Source organism: Cucurbita moschata, unplaced genomic scaffold (assembly GCF_002738365.1).
Source record: "Cucurbita moschata cultivar Rifu unplaced genomic scaffold, Cmos_1.0 Cmo_Scf00020, whole genome shotgun sequence".
Classification (NCBI taxonomy): domain Eukaryota; kingdom Viridiplantae; phylum Streptophyta; class Magnoliopsida; order Cucurbitales; family Cucurbitaceae; genus Cucurbita; species Cucurbita moschata.
Genome location: NW_019268536.1, coordinates 1,088,769 through 1,105,671, shown reverse-complemented (window position 1 = coordinate 1,105,671; position 16,903 = coordinate 1,088,769). Strand labels below are relative to the sequence as shown.

The 16,903-nt window shown below is 37.4% G+C and overlaps 3 protein-coding genes and 1 long non-coding RNA gene across 5 annotated transcripts; 1 reads left to right on the top strand and 3 right to left on the bottom strand.

Annotated features, from left to right (window-relative positions):
- Positions 1-228: 228 nt before the first annotated feature.
- LOC111457809 lies at positions 229-1,989 on the bottom strand. The gene is made up of 2 exons (XM_023100207.1): positions 1,043-1,989; positions 229-382 (listed from the first exon to the last, which is right to left on the bottom strand). Exons 1-2 carry the CDS (start codon positions 1,854-1,856, stop codon positions 282-284), a joined length of 915 nt encoding a protein of 304 aa, XP_022955975.1. The 5' UTR covers positions 1,857-1,989; the 3' UTR covers positions 229-281.
- A 1,566-nt stretch (positions 1,990-3,555) lies between these two features.
- LOC111458041 lies at positions 3,556-4,540 on the bottom strand. The gene is made up of 3 exons (XR_002713037.1): positions 4,420-4,540; positions 4,228-4,351; positions 3,556-3,871 (listed from the first exon to the last, which is right to left on the bottom strand). It is a non-coding gene; the product is annotated as an uncharacterized LOC111458041 (long non-coding RNA).
- Positions 4,541-4,721: 181 nt separating this feature from the next.
- Positions 4,722-7,812, bottom strand: LOC111458040 (solute carrier family 25 member 44-like). Its single transcript, XM_023100537.1, has 6 exons — positions 7,439-7,812; positions 6,430-6,811; positions 5,785-5,981; positions 5,552-5,693; positions 5,293-5,452; positions 4,722-5,074 (listed from the first exon to the last, which is right to left on the bottom strand). Exons 1-6 carry the CDS (start codon positions 7,507-7,509, stop codon positions 5,040-5,042), a joined length of 987 nt encoding a protein of 328 aa, XP_022956305.1. The 5' UTR covers positions 7,510-7,812; the 3' UTR covers positions 4,722-5,039.
- Positions 7,813-10,061: 2,249 nt separating this feature from the next.
- Positions 10,062-16,617, top strand: LOC111457571 (DEAD-box ATP-dependent RNA helicase 40-like). Of its 2 annotated transcripts, XM_023099854.1 has the most exons (9): positions 10,062-10,380; positions 10,769-12,039; positions 12,637-12,858; positions 13,190-13,258; positions 13,778-14,047; positions 14,154-14,504; positions 14,861-15,138; positions 15,292-16,108; positions 16,157-16,617. In XM_023099854.1, the coding sequence occupies exons 2-9, from the start codon at positions 10,771-10,773 to the stop codon at positions 16,319-16,321; spliced, it is 3,441 nt and encodes a 1,146-aa protein (XP_022955622.1). In that variant the 5' UTR covers positions 10,062-10,380; positions 10,769-10,770; the 3' UTR covers positions 16,322-16,617. The 2 variants fall into 2 exon arrangements, with proteins under 2 accessions (XP_022955622.1, XP_022955621.1); XM_023099853.1 differs by having other exon boundaries at positions 15,292-16,617.
- Positions 16,618-16,903: the final 286 nt, after the last annotated feature.

The window sequence follows — 16,903 nt, the reverse complement described above, 5'->3', positions numbered from 1 at the left end:
GAAATGGATCGTTTTTTTCCCTTAAATTTTATAATTTTAAAAAATGTTAATATTTTTAAATATAAAGTCAACATAATTTTATAGTATTTACCAAAATAAATAAATAAATAAATAATCATCCATTAGTTAAAAATAGTTTAAAAGTTGATAGATAAATAAATAAATAAATGTTAACAATTTACTTTAAACAAAAAAAAACCAAATAATAACAAACTAATTACTCATCATCATTAAATAGTGCCACATTTTAATCCTAATAACTTACACCTTTTTTTGGGAGTTCAATAATAGCTTAAAACCAGCTGAATAATACCTAATAAATAAATAAATATGATTACTAAGGATGCTTCGTTTGGTCCTCCACTCATAATATTTCCACCAACTGAAAAAAAAAAACACACAAATAAAACTTTTTAATATCATTATCACTTTTATATTATTAAATGGAAGAGTTGTTTTTTTTTTCTTTTCTTTAAAACATATTTATTGTTTAAGCAAATAATAATGATAATAAAAACTAAAATAGTGATTTTTTAAAAATTTGTTTGTATAAAAAAAAATCAATTATGGTTAAATTGTTAGCCAGGAATAATAATAATAATAACACCAATAAAATAGATAAAAAATAAATAAATGATCGTTAAATTGTCAGCAAAATAATAATAATAATAATAAACTAAAATATTTTACGTGCAAGAGTTTAAAAACTAAATTTAATTAAAAGATGGGGAAATATAGGATATGACATTTTAATTTCTGTTAGATGAACACGACTCTCCACCGTGTATGATATTGTCCAATTTGGGCATAAGCTCTCATGCTTTGTTTTATGGTTCTCAAAAAAGTCTTTAATAATAGAGAGAGTATTCTTTAATTATAAATTTATGATTATTTCCTAAGTTAGTGTTTCAACTTAAGTATAAGATAAAAAAAATTAAATGAAAAATAGATATTATAAAAGTAGTTATTGAGTCAATAAATAAATAAATATATATATATATATATATGCAATGGAACGCATCGCAACGCGGGGAGGGCTTACCGCAATCTCTGGTATGATTAGAGGAAATGGAGCAGAGGCACGACAATCCTTCGGTTTCAGTATCAAATCCACAAGTTCCTCCCGAATTTGAACACCGATCGCATCCTAAATCCGGAACGGAGAAGCTCAATTTCATCCCGTAATCCCAATCCAGAGCCCCTACGCCCTTCAGATTCTCCGCATTCAACACCGTCGTGTAATGCGAGCAATCCAGAATGTTCATACTCATGAACTTCACAGTATCGTATCCAGTGAAACAGCACGGAGGTGAACTGTTCGTCAACAGATGGAAGACTCGGAAGGCGTTGCAGGCGCCGTAGAGTTCGTCGCAGGAATGGCCAGAGAAATTGAAGCAGAGGTACTTGTAGTGGTTGAGGATCGGTGAATCGATCGAGCAATTGAGGAGAGCGAACACGGTGTCCGGCGTTGGCGGCATGATGATCGATTGGATATCGGTCATGACGAAGTCGTGATGCGGTTGAAGGATGGAGCAGGTCGACATGGCCGGATCGTAGATCACCATGGATTGCTTGTCGTAATCGATGGATTGGACTTTGTAAGTGCCGGAGGGAGTGAGGAAGAAGAGATCTGTGGAGCAGTTGAACATGCGCCGGAACTGAGGCGCTCCGCAGCCGTCATCGACTCCGAAGGGGTATTTGATCGGAATGTTGCCGCAGGAGGTCCGGCAAGGTGAGGCGAAAGTGAGAGAAGGTAAAAGTAGTGTTGCCGGTAGTAGGAGGAGTAGGAGCCATGGAAATGTGAGATTCCGGTGGCCGGAGACGGCGGAAAGAGGTAGCGACGGCATGGAGTTCATCAAAGTAAAAATTTATGGTAATGATAAATTGAATAGAATGGTTAATTTATTTGATTTTGGAGGAGGAAAACAGCTCAGCTCAAGAGAGTGAGAATTTCGAGGGACAATTATGGACTCAAATTGCGGTGTTCCCTCCATCTCTTCCAAATCCAAATCCAAATCCACTTTTGAATGTTAGCTATAGCAGTATGGTTGTTATTACTCTTTTGTATAATATTTCTTTTAAAATTTCTCTTTCAAAAATCTCTCTCTGCCCTCGTTTTCTAAAACCTTCTCTTAAATCGAGTTAAGAGGTTCGAGCATATGTCGCTTAGCCGTAGGCGATATAAGAACGAATTGACTTAGCTCACTTGTCGTTGGAAAGTGAGTGTTGCACAATCGCAAGTCCGCTGCCATCAAGAGTGCGATTGTGACACGTGTCACGTCCGTTAATTCAGGGAATGATCATAAGTTTATAATCAAGGAATACTATCTCCATTGGTACGAGACATTTTAGGGAGCTTATGCTCAAAGGGACAATATTATACCATCGTGGAGAGTCATGTTCGTCTAACATGGTATCAAAATCATGAGTCATGCCCTAAACTTAGCTTTGTTTTCTTCTTTTATTGTACTATATAGTTTGAGTATTGATTTTTTACCACAATAATAAATATAAATATTTTCTCACATTTACTCTAATTTTAAATATGAAAATAAGTCTTTTTTTTTTTTTTAATAATTGTTTTGTTATATATAAATTTAAATGTTATGTAGTATAAAATTTTAAATTTTTTATTTTTTGTTTTTGTGGACTTATGAATTAAAAAAATCAGATACTAAAATAAAAATATTAAAAAAAAAAAATTCCTAATTTAAGGGTTATGATCGAAATTTAAAAATTGAGTGGGTGGTTTAGACAGTTAAGAAGGTGGCGGTGCGGGAGACATCATAAGAAGATCGTCAAAAGGTTAATTAGAAAAGGCTGTGAAAGTGGGCCCTACTTTGACTACTGCTCTCTATACAAAGCCTTTTCTTCGTCTTTTCTTCCCTTAAAATCCATGATTTGTAAGGAAACAATAGTGTTTATTTATTTTATTTATAAATAAATAAACTATTTTGGTAACTTTTTTTTAAGCTTGGAAAATAAGTCAATTGTAGCTCCTAACTTGTTAAAAAGTAACAATTTTGAAGGCCAAATGAATATTTTTAAGTATCGGTGGGCGTACTACTTGGACGCTTTCAACAGTTATTTGCTCTGCATTTGGCTATCAACATTTACAATGGGCATGATAACTGGTATACTAGAGGTGTGTCATTTCCGGTCCTGTCGTACTAGGGAAAGGTCCTCTCAATGCTTTAATGCCCACACCGGATATGAATCAAACTATCTCATGACGTTTTGAAAAAAAATTGGACTCAAACTTCCAATAATAACCTCCCAGTTGCGACAATTTGTAGATAATCTAAAATGTGTTACAGCCAATCCCCTAAAGGCAAACACAAGTGTGAAAAAAGTGGAAGCAAAAGGCCACTAATTCAAAGAAAGTCAGCAGAATTTACGGCAATGGGTACCCCTACAAGACCTTTGTCCTTTACAACCCTTATCATCTGATTCGACATGGCTCTTGGTTTTTTTATAAAAAGATGCCAATGTGAGTGTCAAAAAGTTGTAGGTTTCCCCACCCATTTCACACGGTCTCAGAAGTTCAACCACTTGGATACTGAATGTTAACATATATTATAGAAAAAAAAAATCAAAACATTAAAGACTCATCGTTCTAGTGATGATGAAGGAATGCTTTTGTCGAACATATTTCACCAAAACGTGCTTTTTTTCTCCTTACTATTCAAATACCAAAAGAATCACGGTGTATCGAAAAACTCACATTATAGGCTTTGATATCCTTGATCCACTCGGAATGAGATCGAACTTCTTCTCAAGACAATCCTATGAGCTTCACACCCCCTCTACCAAAGCTCTGTTTGAGCAGCCATCATCCAGAGCTCCGTGGTACAAACTGGAGTGAAATCACCTGCATGTAACTGCCATGACAAATCAACAATGTTCAATTTTTAATTGCAAATGCAAGAGAAGAAGGTCGTGTTTGGGGGTTGTCATTTTCAAAATCACTCCGAAAATCTGAGTTTCGAGTGATTTTGAAGGATCACAAACATGATAAAGATATGATTGGAAGTGACTGACTTTGAATAAATCATTATTTTAAAATGATTATCTTTAATTATTGATGGGTTGTTGCAAGCGTTTTGAAGAAGATATGATGGTATCTCAACATACAGCCATGTTCAGTTTCCATATTTTTCAACCCCCCAGCCATCCAACCCCAAGTGTGTTAAGCAATGCATTTCACGACATATGGACGATATTTACCTTGCTTCGTTGATCGCATCAACGTATGAGAATACAGGAGTAGGAATGCAGTTGTTTTCCGTGATAACATTCCCGAACTCTTTCCATCCTCTGGCTGATCATTCCAGAACCATGGGCCCTTCACCTTATTCAAAGTTTGGTAACATAAGAATGGCGAAATAAGAGGTAAATAAAGATAAAGTATTCTGATACCTGAAGTCACCGCCAGCAGGCTCCGACTGTATTGCAACTTCGCATTGGTGGTGGGATTCAAGAATGCAGACAGTCTTACAAATCAATGAAACATCATTCATTTTATCCGTTTGTTCATGATTACATGTGTAACCAAAATGAAAATCATTACTTTCATTTCTTTGTTCATGATTACAAGAATGGAATGGTCTACGTTTCAACTACTGCAAGTTAAGTTCTGTCCTGTGTCAATGATGCTTCTTTTCGCTATGATTCATCCGCTGCTAAGAGGGAAAAAATCAATGATTCAAGCATGCAAGAAATCCTACAAATCAATGAAATATAATTCATCTTCCCATTAGTTCATGAATACAATTCTAACAAAATGAAATTCATATTGGTGACTTTAGAATTGTAAAAAGGACACCTGTCTTTCAGCATACAGAAAGGAAAAATGGAATGATCTACGTTTGTACCATTGCTAGTTTGGTACCGTCCTGTGTCAATGTGTTGCTTCTATGTTTCATCTGCTGCTTACAATCCCCACCATCCAAAAAAGATGGAAAAAAGAATGAAAAAAAAAATGAAGCATCTGGCTTACTACTCTATTCTTTCTAAACGTCCCGCACAAGTCCTCCCATTCAAGATGTCACGATCTCCTTTAAGGAAAGTCTCTCTGATAAAAAAGTATAATAGAGGATTAAACAGCAATGCACAAGGTTATATTATATATCTAAGGGACTGATATAATATTGAACTAATAAAAGGTGATTGTTATAGATAAATATAATTATAAATTTGCACGAGAAGCATGATTAATAATTTACGTGTTTCCTAATGTCCTGAGTCAGTTTCATAATCTTTCACATAAGAAAAATGTGAAATATGACTTACTGATCAGTTCGTATGTGACAATCATCGTGGTTCCATAAAGTGACATATTCAAAAACCGAGGTCCAAAGCCTCTATAAAATCCCAACCACCCCTCTTCCTTGAAAAGTGCTCTTGATGTCTTGAGCACAGATGGTCTTCCAGTTCCATAGTTATCAATGACCTGCATTGGAGAGATACAGATAAAATAAGCGACGGTCTTAGCCATTTCATCATTTCGTACCAATGTCGTGCAGCATACTAATACTAACAACTATTTTACCTGAAGTCGTGTCTTTACTGTGTCTAGAGGAGTTGTAATAATAGACGAACAAGCACCTGCCGCCATTCCAGCTGTAGCCTGAACAGTAACCATCTCCATGTGAGAAGGTTTCTTCTCCATGCTATCTCGATATCCTAAGCTCCTAATAATGATTAGATTACTCATAGTCCAAGATTTTAACCATTAATGTAAAATTAATCCATATAGTTGACTATGCTGGAAAATTATTGCACCTCCATATGATATGCTGAGCAGCACCGTAGACACCCCACCAGAGAGCAGATGCTGGGGATTGAGATACAGCCGTTAATCCAAAACCCCTATATAAACCACGAAATCCTTCAGCCTTCATCACTTTTCTCACAACATCAAGTGGCCCATTGCAGAAGGTGGTTCCAGGTAGCCCTTGAACCATCATCCTCTGACAAGTCTGCGGTTAACAATTGACATTGTGTAGTTATTCAGGGGCATCACGAGTAGTAGATATAGATATAGGTATAGATACAGATTAAAATTGAAGCTGCTTACTTAACGTACTGACAATAATAAACTGTCGAGTAGCAGAGAGGAACAAGTTCACTATTACGTCCTAAGAACTATATTGGAAATTAAACATGGGAACTTTTTTCTTTTTTCTTTTTAGTACAACAAATATGGGAACTTGATCCTCCCACTTGAAAGGAAAGATTACATGTTTGTTACCACTAAACTATGTGCATGGATCTTGTGACCATGAACCATGTATGGAAAATCATTTAATTCAATCAAGTCTTAAAGAGTTTTCTCATCAAGTTTCAATCCCAATCTTCTGAACTAAACTTATTCACAAACAAATACGATCTCAAATAGACAAGAACAGAAAGAAAATGTTCATGTACCACGTCCAACGGCACGAAGTATATGCATGAAACCAAATTTGAGATCATGCCTGCCACTCCATTAGCAAGACCAACACGAGTTGCTTCTGGCATTTGCAGACTTCCAGTATATTTCAACATTATGTCTTTCGATACTTCCAGTGATGTTAAAGCCAGTACTCTACCAGGTAATGAGCCAACCGCTGAAGTACCAAAACCTCTATATAAGCCAGAGATTCCATCAGACTTCAATATATTCCAGAAAACTGACAGTCCACGCATGTGAGACAGACCAGATCCAGCAACTTGCATTCTAGTTTTTACAACCGCTGTTGGATGTAACAGGGCTGACTGAGCAGTAAAGAGAATTGCTCCAATTATGTGAAACTTTGTCTTGTCCAACCTAATTGAAGTTATCAGTAACATTACAAGAAGAACGGATACAACATTCCAACCGATCGGTAAAAAATAGCTAGAATTCTTAATAACAAAAAAACAATTTCATTTTGAGAAGAAATTACAGTAGCATTGACAAGACTGTAAACGAAAAGAAAAGTATGAAGGCGTACTGGTGGAGATTATTGAAGGTGAGGACGTTAGAAGTAAAGTGGAGGAGAACAATCGCCTAGTATGAAATCACACGTTATATTGTGTAATAATCAACTGGTACCGAACCTAGTTTGGCGATTATAGAACATCGACCTAGTTTAAGCTCCAAATTCCAAATGCTTAACCACAAAAAAGAAAACGATGCCAAAACTATAAGATCCTAATACATTCTCTGACCAAAAAAATTCGAAGACTCAGACAAACCAAACAAAATTCCACAACAATCGGATGTTAATAGCTAAAACGCGCTTCTCAGTCCCTTAAACGAATTCCTAAAACAGATACCAAGACATACAAGACAGATTCCACAACAACAAGAAGTTAACATCTAGCATACTTTCGTTCAAAAACCGGTGAGGATCATGATTTTCACTAGCAAATTAGTAGAATATTGATCGCAGAGGAAAAGCTGGTGGAGAACCTGTTCCAGTTGATGTCGGTATCAGCAAGCGCCAACTCCGCCGCTGGTACAGCTTCGGCGTCGAGAGCCATTGATCTGAAGGTTCGGTGCCGTGATCACAAAGCTATAACTACAGCTACGGGCACCACCTTTGAGCTTCTTCTTCAGCTTTCTCTTCCAACTCTCCCTTGAGCCAGGATAGTTGTAGAGAGGAAAATGGAAACAAAAGGAACCTGGTGCGGGATTCGCAATCACGAGTCTCTCGATCGAACTTTTTGCCTTTAATTAATTGATTCAAATGGCAATAATGATCGAAAAAGATTGTAGACTCTGGGAGTTTTGTAGGTGAAGTATGATCTTCCACTTCCTTCTTAGCTTCTCAAGAATAAATGAAATTGATGTTCTAGAAAGTTGTTGAAATCTGAATTAGAAATAAATAATGGTTTATATAGTAATTATATTTTTCCTCCCCCCCTCCATCCTTTATACTTGTGTGGCATTTGGTTCAGACCTTCCCTTTTAAATATTTATTTTTAACTGTTATGACATGTGGACACTGAATTGAATCTTAAATAAAATATATTAAAAGTTCACAAACATAAATTCATTTATAATTATTCACGAAAGAAAATCAATGCTTATTAAGATAGAATTTTAGATAAAATATATTCATTTATAATTATTCACGAAAGAAAATCAATGCTTATTAAGATAGAATTTTAGATAAAATATATTAAAAGTTTACAAACAAAGCTTGATTTATAATTATTCACAATAAAAAGAAAATCAATGCAAAAATTATAACATATTAACATAGTTCAACATTGTCATAAAACCAAAGATGGATAAATACCTACATATAAATACTTACATTTCTCAAAAAAAAAAAATATAACATATTAACATAGTTCGATGTATAACATATTAACATAGTTCATAAAACTAAAAATGGCTAAATCCGACCTTTCTTAAGAATTGGTTAAAGTAATAACAAATATAAAGATAAATCATGAACCTAAATAAACTATAAAAACAATTAGTTTAAAAATGCCATAAAATATTTTAATTGTAATTATAGGTCAGAGAACCTAAACTATTATATATATATATATATATGATTCAACCACGTGCTAACAAATAGATAATAAATATATTAAAATTTAAAATTTATATATTAAAATTTTAAAATTTTAAAATAATTTTTTATCCATTCAATTAAATGAAATAAACAATAAAACTTAGTTTAAAAACCTAAACGATTGGAAAAAATAAAAATATATATAAATTGTGATTTAATAATAATTCTTAAAATAATCTGGAACAAAGAAATTAAACAAAATAATAATTAAAAAATGTATATCTGTGTCCTTAGAGAAGCCAAGGTATCGAACAAACTTATTAATACAAAAAAATTCTTATTATAATTTATATATTTTTATCTGGTTTGGGTCAACTCAAAGGTTTTATCACACGAACCTGAAAACAAATCGATTCAGTTCAGATTCAGAAAAATGAACCTAACCGTACCTGAAATGCTAATCCAACCCAACCTTTATAGTTCGGGTTGGGTTGGTCCGGGTTGTCGGGTTGAACGTACACCCCTAACTATTATAAAATATTATTTTATTTACTAAGAATATTCTATAATAATTAAATAATAATCTCGATCGCTATTTTCTCGGTTACTGTTGATAATTGAAGTGTAGCCAGTTGTTTAAACCATTTACAGTCTCACTTTAGCTTATAGCTTATAGTCTTAATGGTCTCGATGGTTAGGTTGTAGCTAACTCCTTATTTAGGCGATAAAGAAAATGGAAAGCAAATAGCGAGATAATAGATTTAAATGAGTGGAAACAGCAACGAGGAACATCCATATCTAACTTTGTCCCGTGAACTCCCTAGCTAGTAAGTTTCAAATGAACATAATCATAAAAATAGTTGAAACGCTTGAGTAAACGAAGGGGTATATAAATGAACTGAGACTACGTTTAAACGAGAATAGTTTTGTAGATAAATGCTTGAGACAGACATTAAATGAAAGTGACCCTAATTTTGTTTCCTTCATCTTTCATGTCAACATTTTATCGTCTCGGTTTCTTGGTCTTAGTCTTATTAAGACGTTTTTCTGTCTCCTTGTATGTCCTTGTTCCTCCTTAGTTTCGTTCCCGTTAAAATTGTGTTTTTTTAAGCATTAGGGTTTATCATACTCATCTCCTCCTTTCGACCAACTCTCGTGTCTATCTATACTAAAATCAAGTTCATTACATTTTCATCACTTCCCAACGTTATTGACAATTTTTATTTTTTATAATCAATGAATACTATCTCCAGAGGCCTTTTGGGAAAGCTCAGAGTAAAGCCATGAGAGTTTATGTTCAAAGTGGATAATATCATACCATTGTGAAGAGTCGTGTTCATGTAACATGGTATCAGAGCAACATGGTATCATTAATGCTGGAAGTGGACAATATCGGAAAATCTAAAAGATATTTAAAAGTTATAGATACAAAAATAATGGAAAAAAAAATACAATATTGTTAGCGATAAAACGGGTCGACCCACGGGTTATATGCAAAGGGTCGGAGTCTTGAGCTCGTAACCCGTAGTTCTATAAAGAGCTCGAGAGCCGAAAATAAGAGGGAAGCGTCGCCACCCGGTCGCTATTTGGACGTGCGAGATTCGAACGCAAGCTACAGTAGATGATCCTGGCCGTCCAATTTTTTATCGATCGGTCCCTCTTCGTCGTGTAAATGGTAGATTGAGACGAGACGCTGCATTCGGTAACATCTCCAGTAGCCCTAGCGCCTCAGAATCCCCTGTGAATCTCTCCTTGAAGAACTTTGTTGTTCGTTCGATTGAGCGATTCAACGTGCCAATCATTTGGGGCGTCCTTTAATTTTACTTCTCTCGTCAGGTCTTGACGAGGAAGGAGAAACATTATCGGAATTCGGATCTTTATTGAGGTAGATGTATAAAATTTTGTTTCTCTGATCATCTTGTTGCATTCTGTTTTTTTTGGTTTGGAATTCATTTGTTCGTTGGTTTGATTCTTACTCAACTTAAATGTAAGGATGATTGGGAAAATTTTGAAGATTGAATGAATGATATGAGTTTGAAGGAAATTTCATTATGGCATTATAAGATATCTGAATTTAGTGTATAACGGATTCTAGTGTTTATTCTCTTGGCAAACTGAATAAACTTGGGTTGGAATTAAATTTTGTTCTCAATTTTGGTTAACCTTTGTTTATAACTCTATGTGGTAGTTATTCATCAGTGGATAGGAGAGATGCTAGCTGTGTTTATTGAATACTGACTTGTTTGTGATCAATTTCTTGATACATTTTGAAGTCATGGAAACTGGAGAGTCTGCTCCCCCTTCCCTTGGTCCTCGCTATGCACCGGACGACCCTACTCTTCCCAAACCCTGGAAGGGATTGATTGATGGGAGCACTGGACTGTTATACTACTGGAACCCTGAAACCAACGTAACTCAGTATGAAAAACCGGTCTCTTTGCCACCACCATTGCCGCTCGGTCCTCATCCTGGCGTCTCTTCGTCCAAGCCTACTTCAGTTTCGGAGGCTCATTCAATGCCATCAAATGGTGCATTAACACCGCATGTACAGAAAAATCATCATGTCCCTCAACAAGAAGGCCAATCAAATAGCCAACTTTCTCAACAACCTGGACATCTGATGTCACAACAGCACAGTTCTGTTGCCGGTCAGGCAACTGTTAATCACCATCCTGGCTTGCAAATGGCACCAGATGGGCGACAAAATAGCTCGCAATCGAACCAGGTCATGCAGCAACAGGGGCTGTTTGCAATGTCGTCACCACATCTTGGCCAGCAGCAGGTCATGCATCAAGGTCAGAAAATGGCACATGCAAATCCACAAATGTCTCAGCATCCAAATCAGCAACCCCCGCAGAATCCAGGACAACCCTTACAGAATCCAGGACAACAAATACCACAACCATCAATCCAGCATTTAGGACAGCCAAGCATGCAAAATCAAACGCCATTAGTTGGGCAGCCTCAAGGTCCGCAACCACAATATGGTCAGCAGCAGCTTCAGTATATCGGCTACCAGCAAAGTGTGCATCCAAGTGTGCAGCACAATTTGCAGCAGCAAGTTCAACAAAGTCCTTTAGGTCAACCATTTGGCAATCACCTTGAGCAGAAGTCAGCTTTTCTGAAGAGAGAGGAGGATAATATCCAGTCAGGAAACCAAGTTGGCTTTTCTTCTTCCCAGTTTGAACAAAGTGGTGGTACCTCATCTATTCATAACCTTCATCCTGGAACCAATTCTTCTCAAATGCAACAATTTGGTTCAGCATCAGACCAAGCACGACAATTTGGTGGCTCTCCAGGAAACATACAACAGCAGAATCCTGTGGTTCAATTGCAGCATGCAGGTACTGAATTGGCTCATCGCCAACATCATTCTAGATTCCAAGATCAGATGAGCCCAGCAGTGATGCAGGGGCAGCAAACTAGTGCTGAAAATTTGCCAGGTAGAGCTGGAAATGAATATTACTTTGGCAGGAATGAAGGGCCTGGCGTTGGTCCACTTCAACCAAGGCTTGCAGCAATACCAATGGCAAGGAGCCAGCAGGTTCTGCATTTCATGTCCATTTGTAATTCTTCCATGTTTAAGTTTCTTTTTTGGGCATTGTTTAAGTAAGATTCAAATATGAGGGATGGTTGTTTACTATGACAAAAAACCAGATATATTTTTATTTTCATATCCTAAGATTTGTTCAAGTTAAAAAAAGTTGAAAGGGGGCTGATTTATTTATTTTCATATCATTGGGTTTTACATGGAAGATACGTAGTTAGCTACTGTAAAGTTTTATGAGTGAGGTTATATGTGGAATTTGATTAATTATGAAATTGGATTAGAGGTCGTTCCTACAGTGGAAGTCTACACTTGTGGGGGTTTTTTTTTTTGTATGCCTTGTATATTGTTCCATATTTCTCTTTTGAAGCTCAGTTTACTACTAAAACAACTTTTTTCCTTGGCCATTACTTAGTTTTAGGTTAAGAGAAATGTTTTTCTTTAACTATGATATGAGAAATAATACTTTCAGTGAGAAACAGAAAAGAATTGGAAAAGTCAGGTTAAGCAAAATTTTGTATCAAGTTTCCAAGTAATTTTGTTCTATTTGATTTATTTTTTCATGTAGCGTATGCAAATTGTCCTTTCTTTCAGGACACAAGGATGAGTGGTGTCTCATTTCCAACTGCAGCACCTGGCCATCCTAGTGGGACCAATTTTGCTGCTGGGCATTCACATAATATGTATAGCCATGGATCTGGTGGCCCACCATTGTCAAACAATGCTTTGATAGGCCCTCCTCATATTGGAGCTTCAGATGTCACTAATATGTCACCTGTTGAAGTTTATCGTCAACAGCATGAAGTAACTGCTACGGTTTGTATTTCAGCATGGATATCTTTTCCAATTATGTTGGTGTTGTAAATGCCATGGGCTGTTATAATTGTATCACTGACTACCAATCATGTTGTCCGTATTCTGTGGGAAAATCAGTGTGAAATTGTCGAGGTTATGTAGTGTCTTGGAAGTTGAAACATCACTAATTTTAAATGCAATTTGTGTGACTGACTTTATTCATTAGGTGTGCACTGTTGGTTCAATCTGTAGTAGTTAAGCTACACTTTCTTTTACGCCCTGGATTCATTCATATAATGCTTGTTTACGGCTTATTTTTGGTTGTAAATGACCAGTTCAATTAATTTTGCAGGGTGATAACGTTCCATCTCCTTACATGACATTTGAGGCTACTGGCTTCCCTCCGGAGATACTGAGAGAGGCAAGTTTCACGATTGCTCGAACTTCTTTCAACTGGGTTGTGCATGAAAAAAGAGAATCCATGATCCAGCTTACTCATCTCTTCTGTTATTAATGTAGTCTTTACTCATGAGTTCTCACTTGTCGCAGGTGCGATATCTGCTCCGGAGGAGGAGCATATGTCGTACGCTGCACTGCTATTGCTACACTTGCACATGCAACAACCCCTTGATTTTTGGAGGCTGCAAAATGGGTGGTTGGAGCCTTTCTAGGGCATCTTTTAGTAGAGTGTTGGCTCTTTGACCAGATCACACCTGATGTGACTGAGATGTCTTGCTTATTGGCTCTGCTTAATATGTCTTTATTGCCATCTTTTGTTGCCTCGAGTTGCTTCTGTAAGCAACTATTCTATGGGATCTTTTGTGCTATTTCGTTTTTGCTGTTGTAGAACTCTGTATTTTTAAAATGTATTTCACCCATGAATGCTTTTGGCATGTTTTAAACTTGGGGTTGAGTCTATATTTCCATCTTTGTGCCATAGATATATTCTGCTGGTTTCTCTTCTCCAACGCCAATTCAAGCACAAACATGGCCAATTGCCCTGCAAGGTCGGGACATAGTTGCCATTGCTAAGACGGGGTCTGGAAAAACTTTGGGCTATTTGATTCCTGCCTTCATGCTTCTTAGGCAGTGCCGGAATAACCCTCAAAATGGACCAACGGTGTTGGTTTTGGCTCCTACTAGGGAACTTGCTACTCAAATACAAGATGAAGCTATTAAGTTTGGGAGGTCTTCCAGGATTTGTTGTACGGTAAGTTTCAAATGTTGCCTTTTTGTGTCCTTGACTCATCTACTTCTGCTTCCTTTTTGGTACGTTTTTTCTCCTTTTCATGGGTTAAAGCTCTTTCTTCTTTCAGTGTTTGTATGGTGGAGCCCCAAAAGGTCCTCAGCTAAAGGAGTTAGAACGTGGTGCTGATATTGTTGTGGCAACTCCTGGCCGGCTCAATGATATACTTGAAATGAAGATGATTAAGTTTAGGCAAATTTCACTTCTTGTGCTTGATGAAGCTGATCGAATGCTTGACATGGGATTTGAACCCCAAATTAGAAAGATTGTGAATGAAATACCACCACGCAGACAAACACTTATGTATACAGCAACCTGGCCCAAGGAAGTAAGAAAAATAGCGAATGATCTTCTAGTCAATTCTGTCCAGGTGAATATTGGCAGCGTTGATGAACTTGCTGCTAACAAGGCTATAACTCAGGTACCTTCAACAAATATGTTTAATTCTTATATCAATTTTGATTGTTTCATTAATTAATGCACCATAATTATATTAAATTCCTCATAAACTATATAATTAATTATAAATTGCCCATTTAAAATTCTGATCACATTTCCCTGAATAACCAAATATAGGAGTCTTGATACCGAGCAATCTTTATTCTTGAGCCTTAATCATATGAAGTTGTGTCATCCTGTAGTATGTAAATTATTACCTGTGAACCATTTTCTGTTCCTCTAGATGATTTGTCATTGATCCCTTTTCTTCTCTCTTTTGCCTTATTCTCTCTCTCTCTGTTTTTTTTTGTTCTTATATCAATTTTGATTGGAGAACAGTATGTTGAAGTCGTTCCACAGATGGAAAAACAGAGACGGTTAGAACAGATTCTTAGGTCCCAAGAACGGGGATCTAAGGTAATAATTTTTTGTTCCACGAAGAGGCTATGTGATCAGCTTGCACGAAGTCTTGGTCGTGGTTTTGGGGCTGCTGCAATTCATGGAGACAAATCGCAGGGGGAGCGTGATTGGGTATTGAACCAGTTTCGTAGTGGAAAGTCCCCGATACTAGTTGCCACAGATGTTGCTGCCCGTGGGCTTGACATCAAAGATATAAGGTAGGCTCTCTTTTATGCTCTTTTCTCCTCTATGGTACGGAGAATAAAAATTTGAAAGAAAATGGATCTGAGGTTGGAGGGATTGTATGCTAACTATCATATGATTTTTGCCCAAGTATGTACTTAGATTTATTTATTTCATTGTTATGCCAGAGTGGTGATCAACTATGATTTTCCAACTGGAGTTGAGGACTATGTCCATCGAATTGGGAGAACTGGGAGGGCTGGAGCAACGGGAGTGGCATATACCTTCTTCACCGAACAGGATTGGAAATATGCTGCTGATTTGATTAAACTACTGGAGGGTGCGGATCAGCATGTGCCTGCTGAGTTGCGAGATATGGCTATGCGTGGTGGGCCAAGTTTTGGGAAGGATAGGGGTGGGATGGGTCGTTTTGATGCAGTTATGGGCGGCAGTCGCTGGGATTCAGGAGGCCGGGGTGGCATGAGAGATGGTGGGTTTGGTGGTCGCGGTGGTGCAAGGGATGGTGGGTTTGGTGGCCGTGGTGGGATGAGAGATGGTGGGTTTGGTGGTCGTGGTAACATGAGGGATGGTACTGCTGGTGGACGAGGTGGGAGAGGTGATTTCTTTTCTACACGGGGTAGAGGACGGGGTTTCGGTGGCCCTGCTGGAGGTCATGTTGGTTGGGGAAGGGGGGGTGATCGTGGCGGGCCACATGATAGGTTCAGTAGTGTGGATGGTCGTGGACGTGGGCGTGGACAGAGTCGATTTGATAATAGAAACGACTTCAGTAATAGGAGTAGAGGCAGAAGTTACAGCCGCAGTCCTGAAAGAGTCCGAACATGGGGTTACAGTCGCAGTCGCAGTCGCAGTGGTAGTCGTAGTCGTAGTAGTAGAAGCTGGAGTAGAAGCCGTAGCAGGAGTAGCAGGAGCAGGAGTCGGAGTTGGTCCCGCCGTCACAGCCGAAGCCGTAGTCGTAGCCGTAGCCACGATAATTACGGGCGTTCGCGTGAGCGGAACTTCGATAGGAAAGACGACCAACCTCCAGAATCAGTAACTGCAACGTCTCATGGCACACGAAAGAGCGGTTTTGACGATAGAGGTGATGCGGGGCAGGTTCCTCCTGTGGCGGCCAGCAGTAATATCGAGCCAGGGAAACCAGAAAATAGTGCAGAAGATACGAGCGATGGAACTGTTAATGCAGCAGCTCAAGTGATATGAATCTTTACATCCGTTGGTATACTCCCAATTCACATTCTCATTGGAAGATCTAAGCATATGAAGGTTGAAAAAAAGGTGGGTATTTGGGGGACGTTCGGAATTGATGATGGTATGGTGTATGAATATATATGCTATGCTGGCTGTGCTTGCAATTAGCATAATTTAATTGATAGGTTTATTGATAATTTTGTTATGAAAAATGAACCCGTTTTCAAACAAGGAGGAAATATTTTTGTCTCTTGCAGTTAATCAGATGGTTCTATAAAAATGTTATTGAGAAGTTGTTTTACTATAAACTCAATGGAGGAGATGCTTTAGTGGAAAGTGCTATGAAAATGGTTACTCAATTCAATGGATGTAAAGGACTTTCTTTCTACTTATCTGCTTCTTTTACGTTCATGTACTTGAATAATAGCTCTTTTACTGAAGTGAATACCATTAAATTGATTTGGTAGGTTGGTAGTGGTAGCAGTTTGATGCAATGAGTTTACGAGGTTCAGGAGCGAAGCTTAGGAAATGGAGCAACGATCTCTATTGTTTCTTATCGTTAGGAACTACTTAATGTCAATGATGACAATTGTG

What these genes read in the sequence shown, in the direction of transcription:
- LOC111457809 (XM_023100207.1), bottom strand. Translation starts at nt 1,856, where the DNA reads ATGAACTCCATGCCGTCGCTACCTCTTTCCGCCGTCTCCGGCCACCGG. An exon ending in TAATCATACCAGAGATTGCG is followed by an intron (nt 383 to 1,042) that starts GTAAGCCCTCCC and finishes TTTTTTTTTCAG; the next exon opens with TTGGTGGAAATATTATGAGT.
- LOC111458040 (XM_023100537.1), bottom strand. Translation starts at nt 7,509, where the DNA reads ATGGCTCTCGACGCCGAAGCTGTACCAGCGGCGGAGTTGGCGCTTGCT. An exon ending in CAGTAAAGACACGACTTCAG is followed by an intron (nt 5,453 to 5,551) that starts GTAAAATAGTTG and finishes TCTCCAATGCAG; the next exon opens with GTCATTGATAACTATGGAAC. An exon ending in TGTCACATACGAACTGATCA is followed by an intron (nt 5,075 to 5,292) that starts GTAAGTCATATT and finishes CTTTTTTATCAG; the next exon opens with AGAGACTTTCCTTAAAGGAG.
- LOC111457571 (XM_023099853.1), top strand. Translation starts at nt 10,771, where the DNA reads ATGGAAACTGGAGAGTCTGCTCCCCCTTCCCTTGGTCCTCGCTATGCA. An exon ending in CAATGGCAAGGAGCCAGCAG is followed by an intron (nt 12,040 to 12,636) that starts GTTCTGCATTTC and finishes CCTTTCTTTCAG; the next exon opens with GACACAAGGATGAGTGGTGT. An exon ending in AGCATGAAGTAACTGCTACG is followed by an intron (nt 12,859 to 13,189) that starts GTTTGTATTTCA and finishes TTAATTTTGCAG; the next exon opens with GGTGATAACGTTCCATCTCC.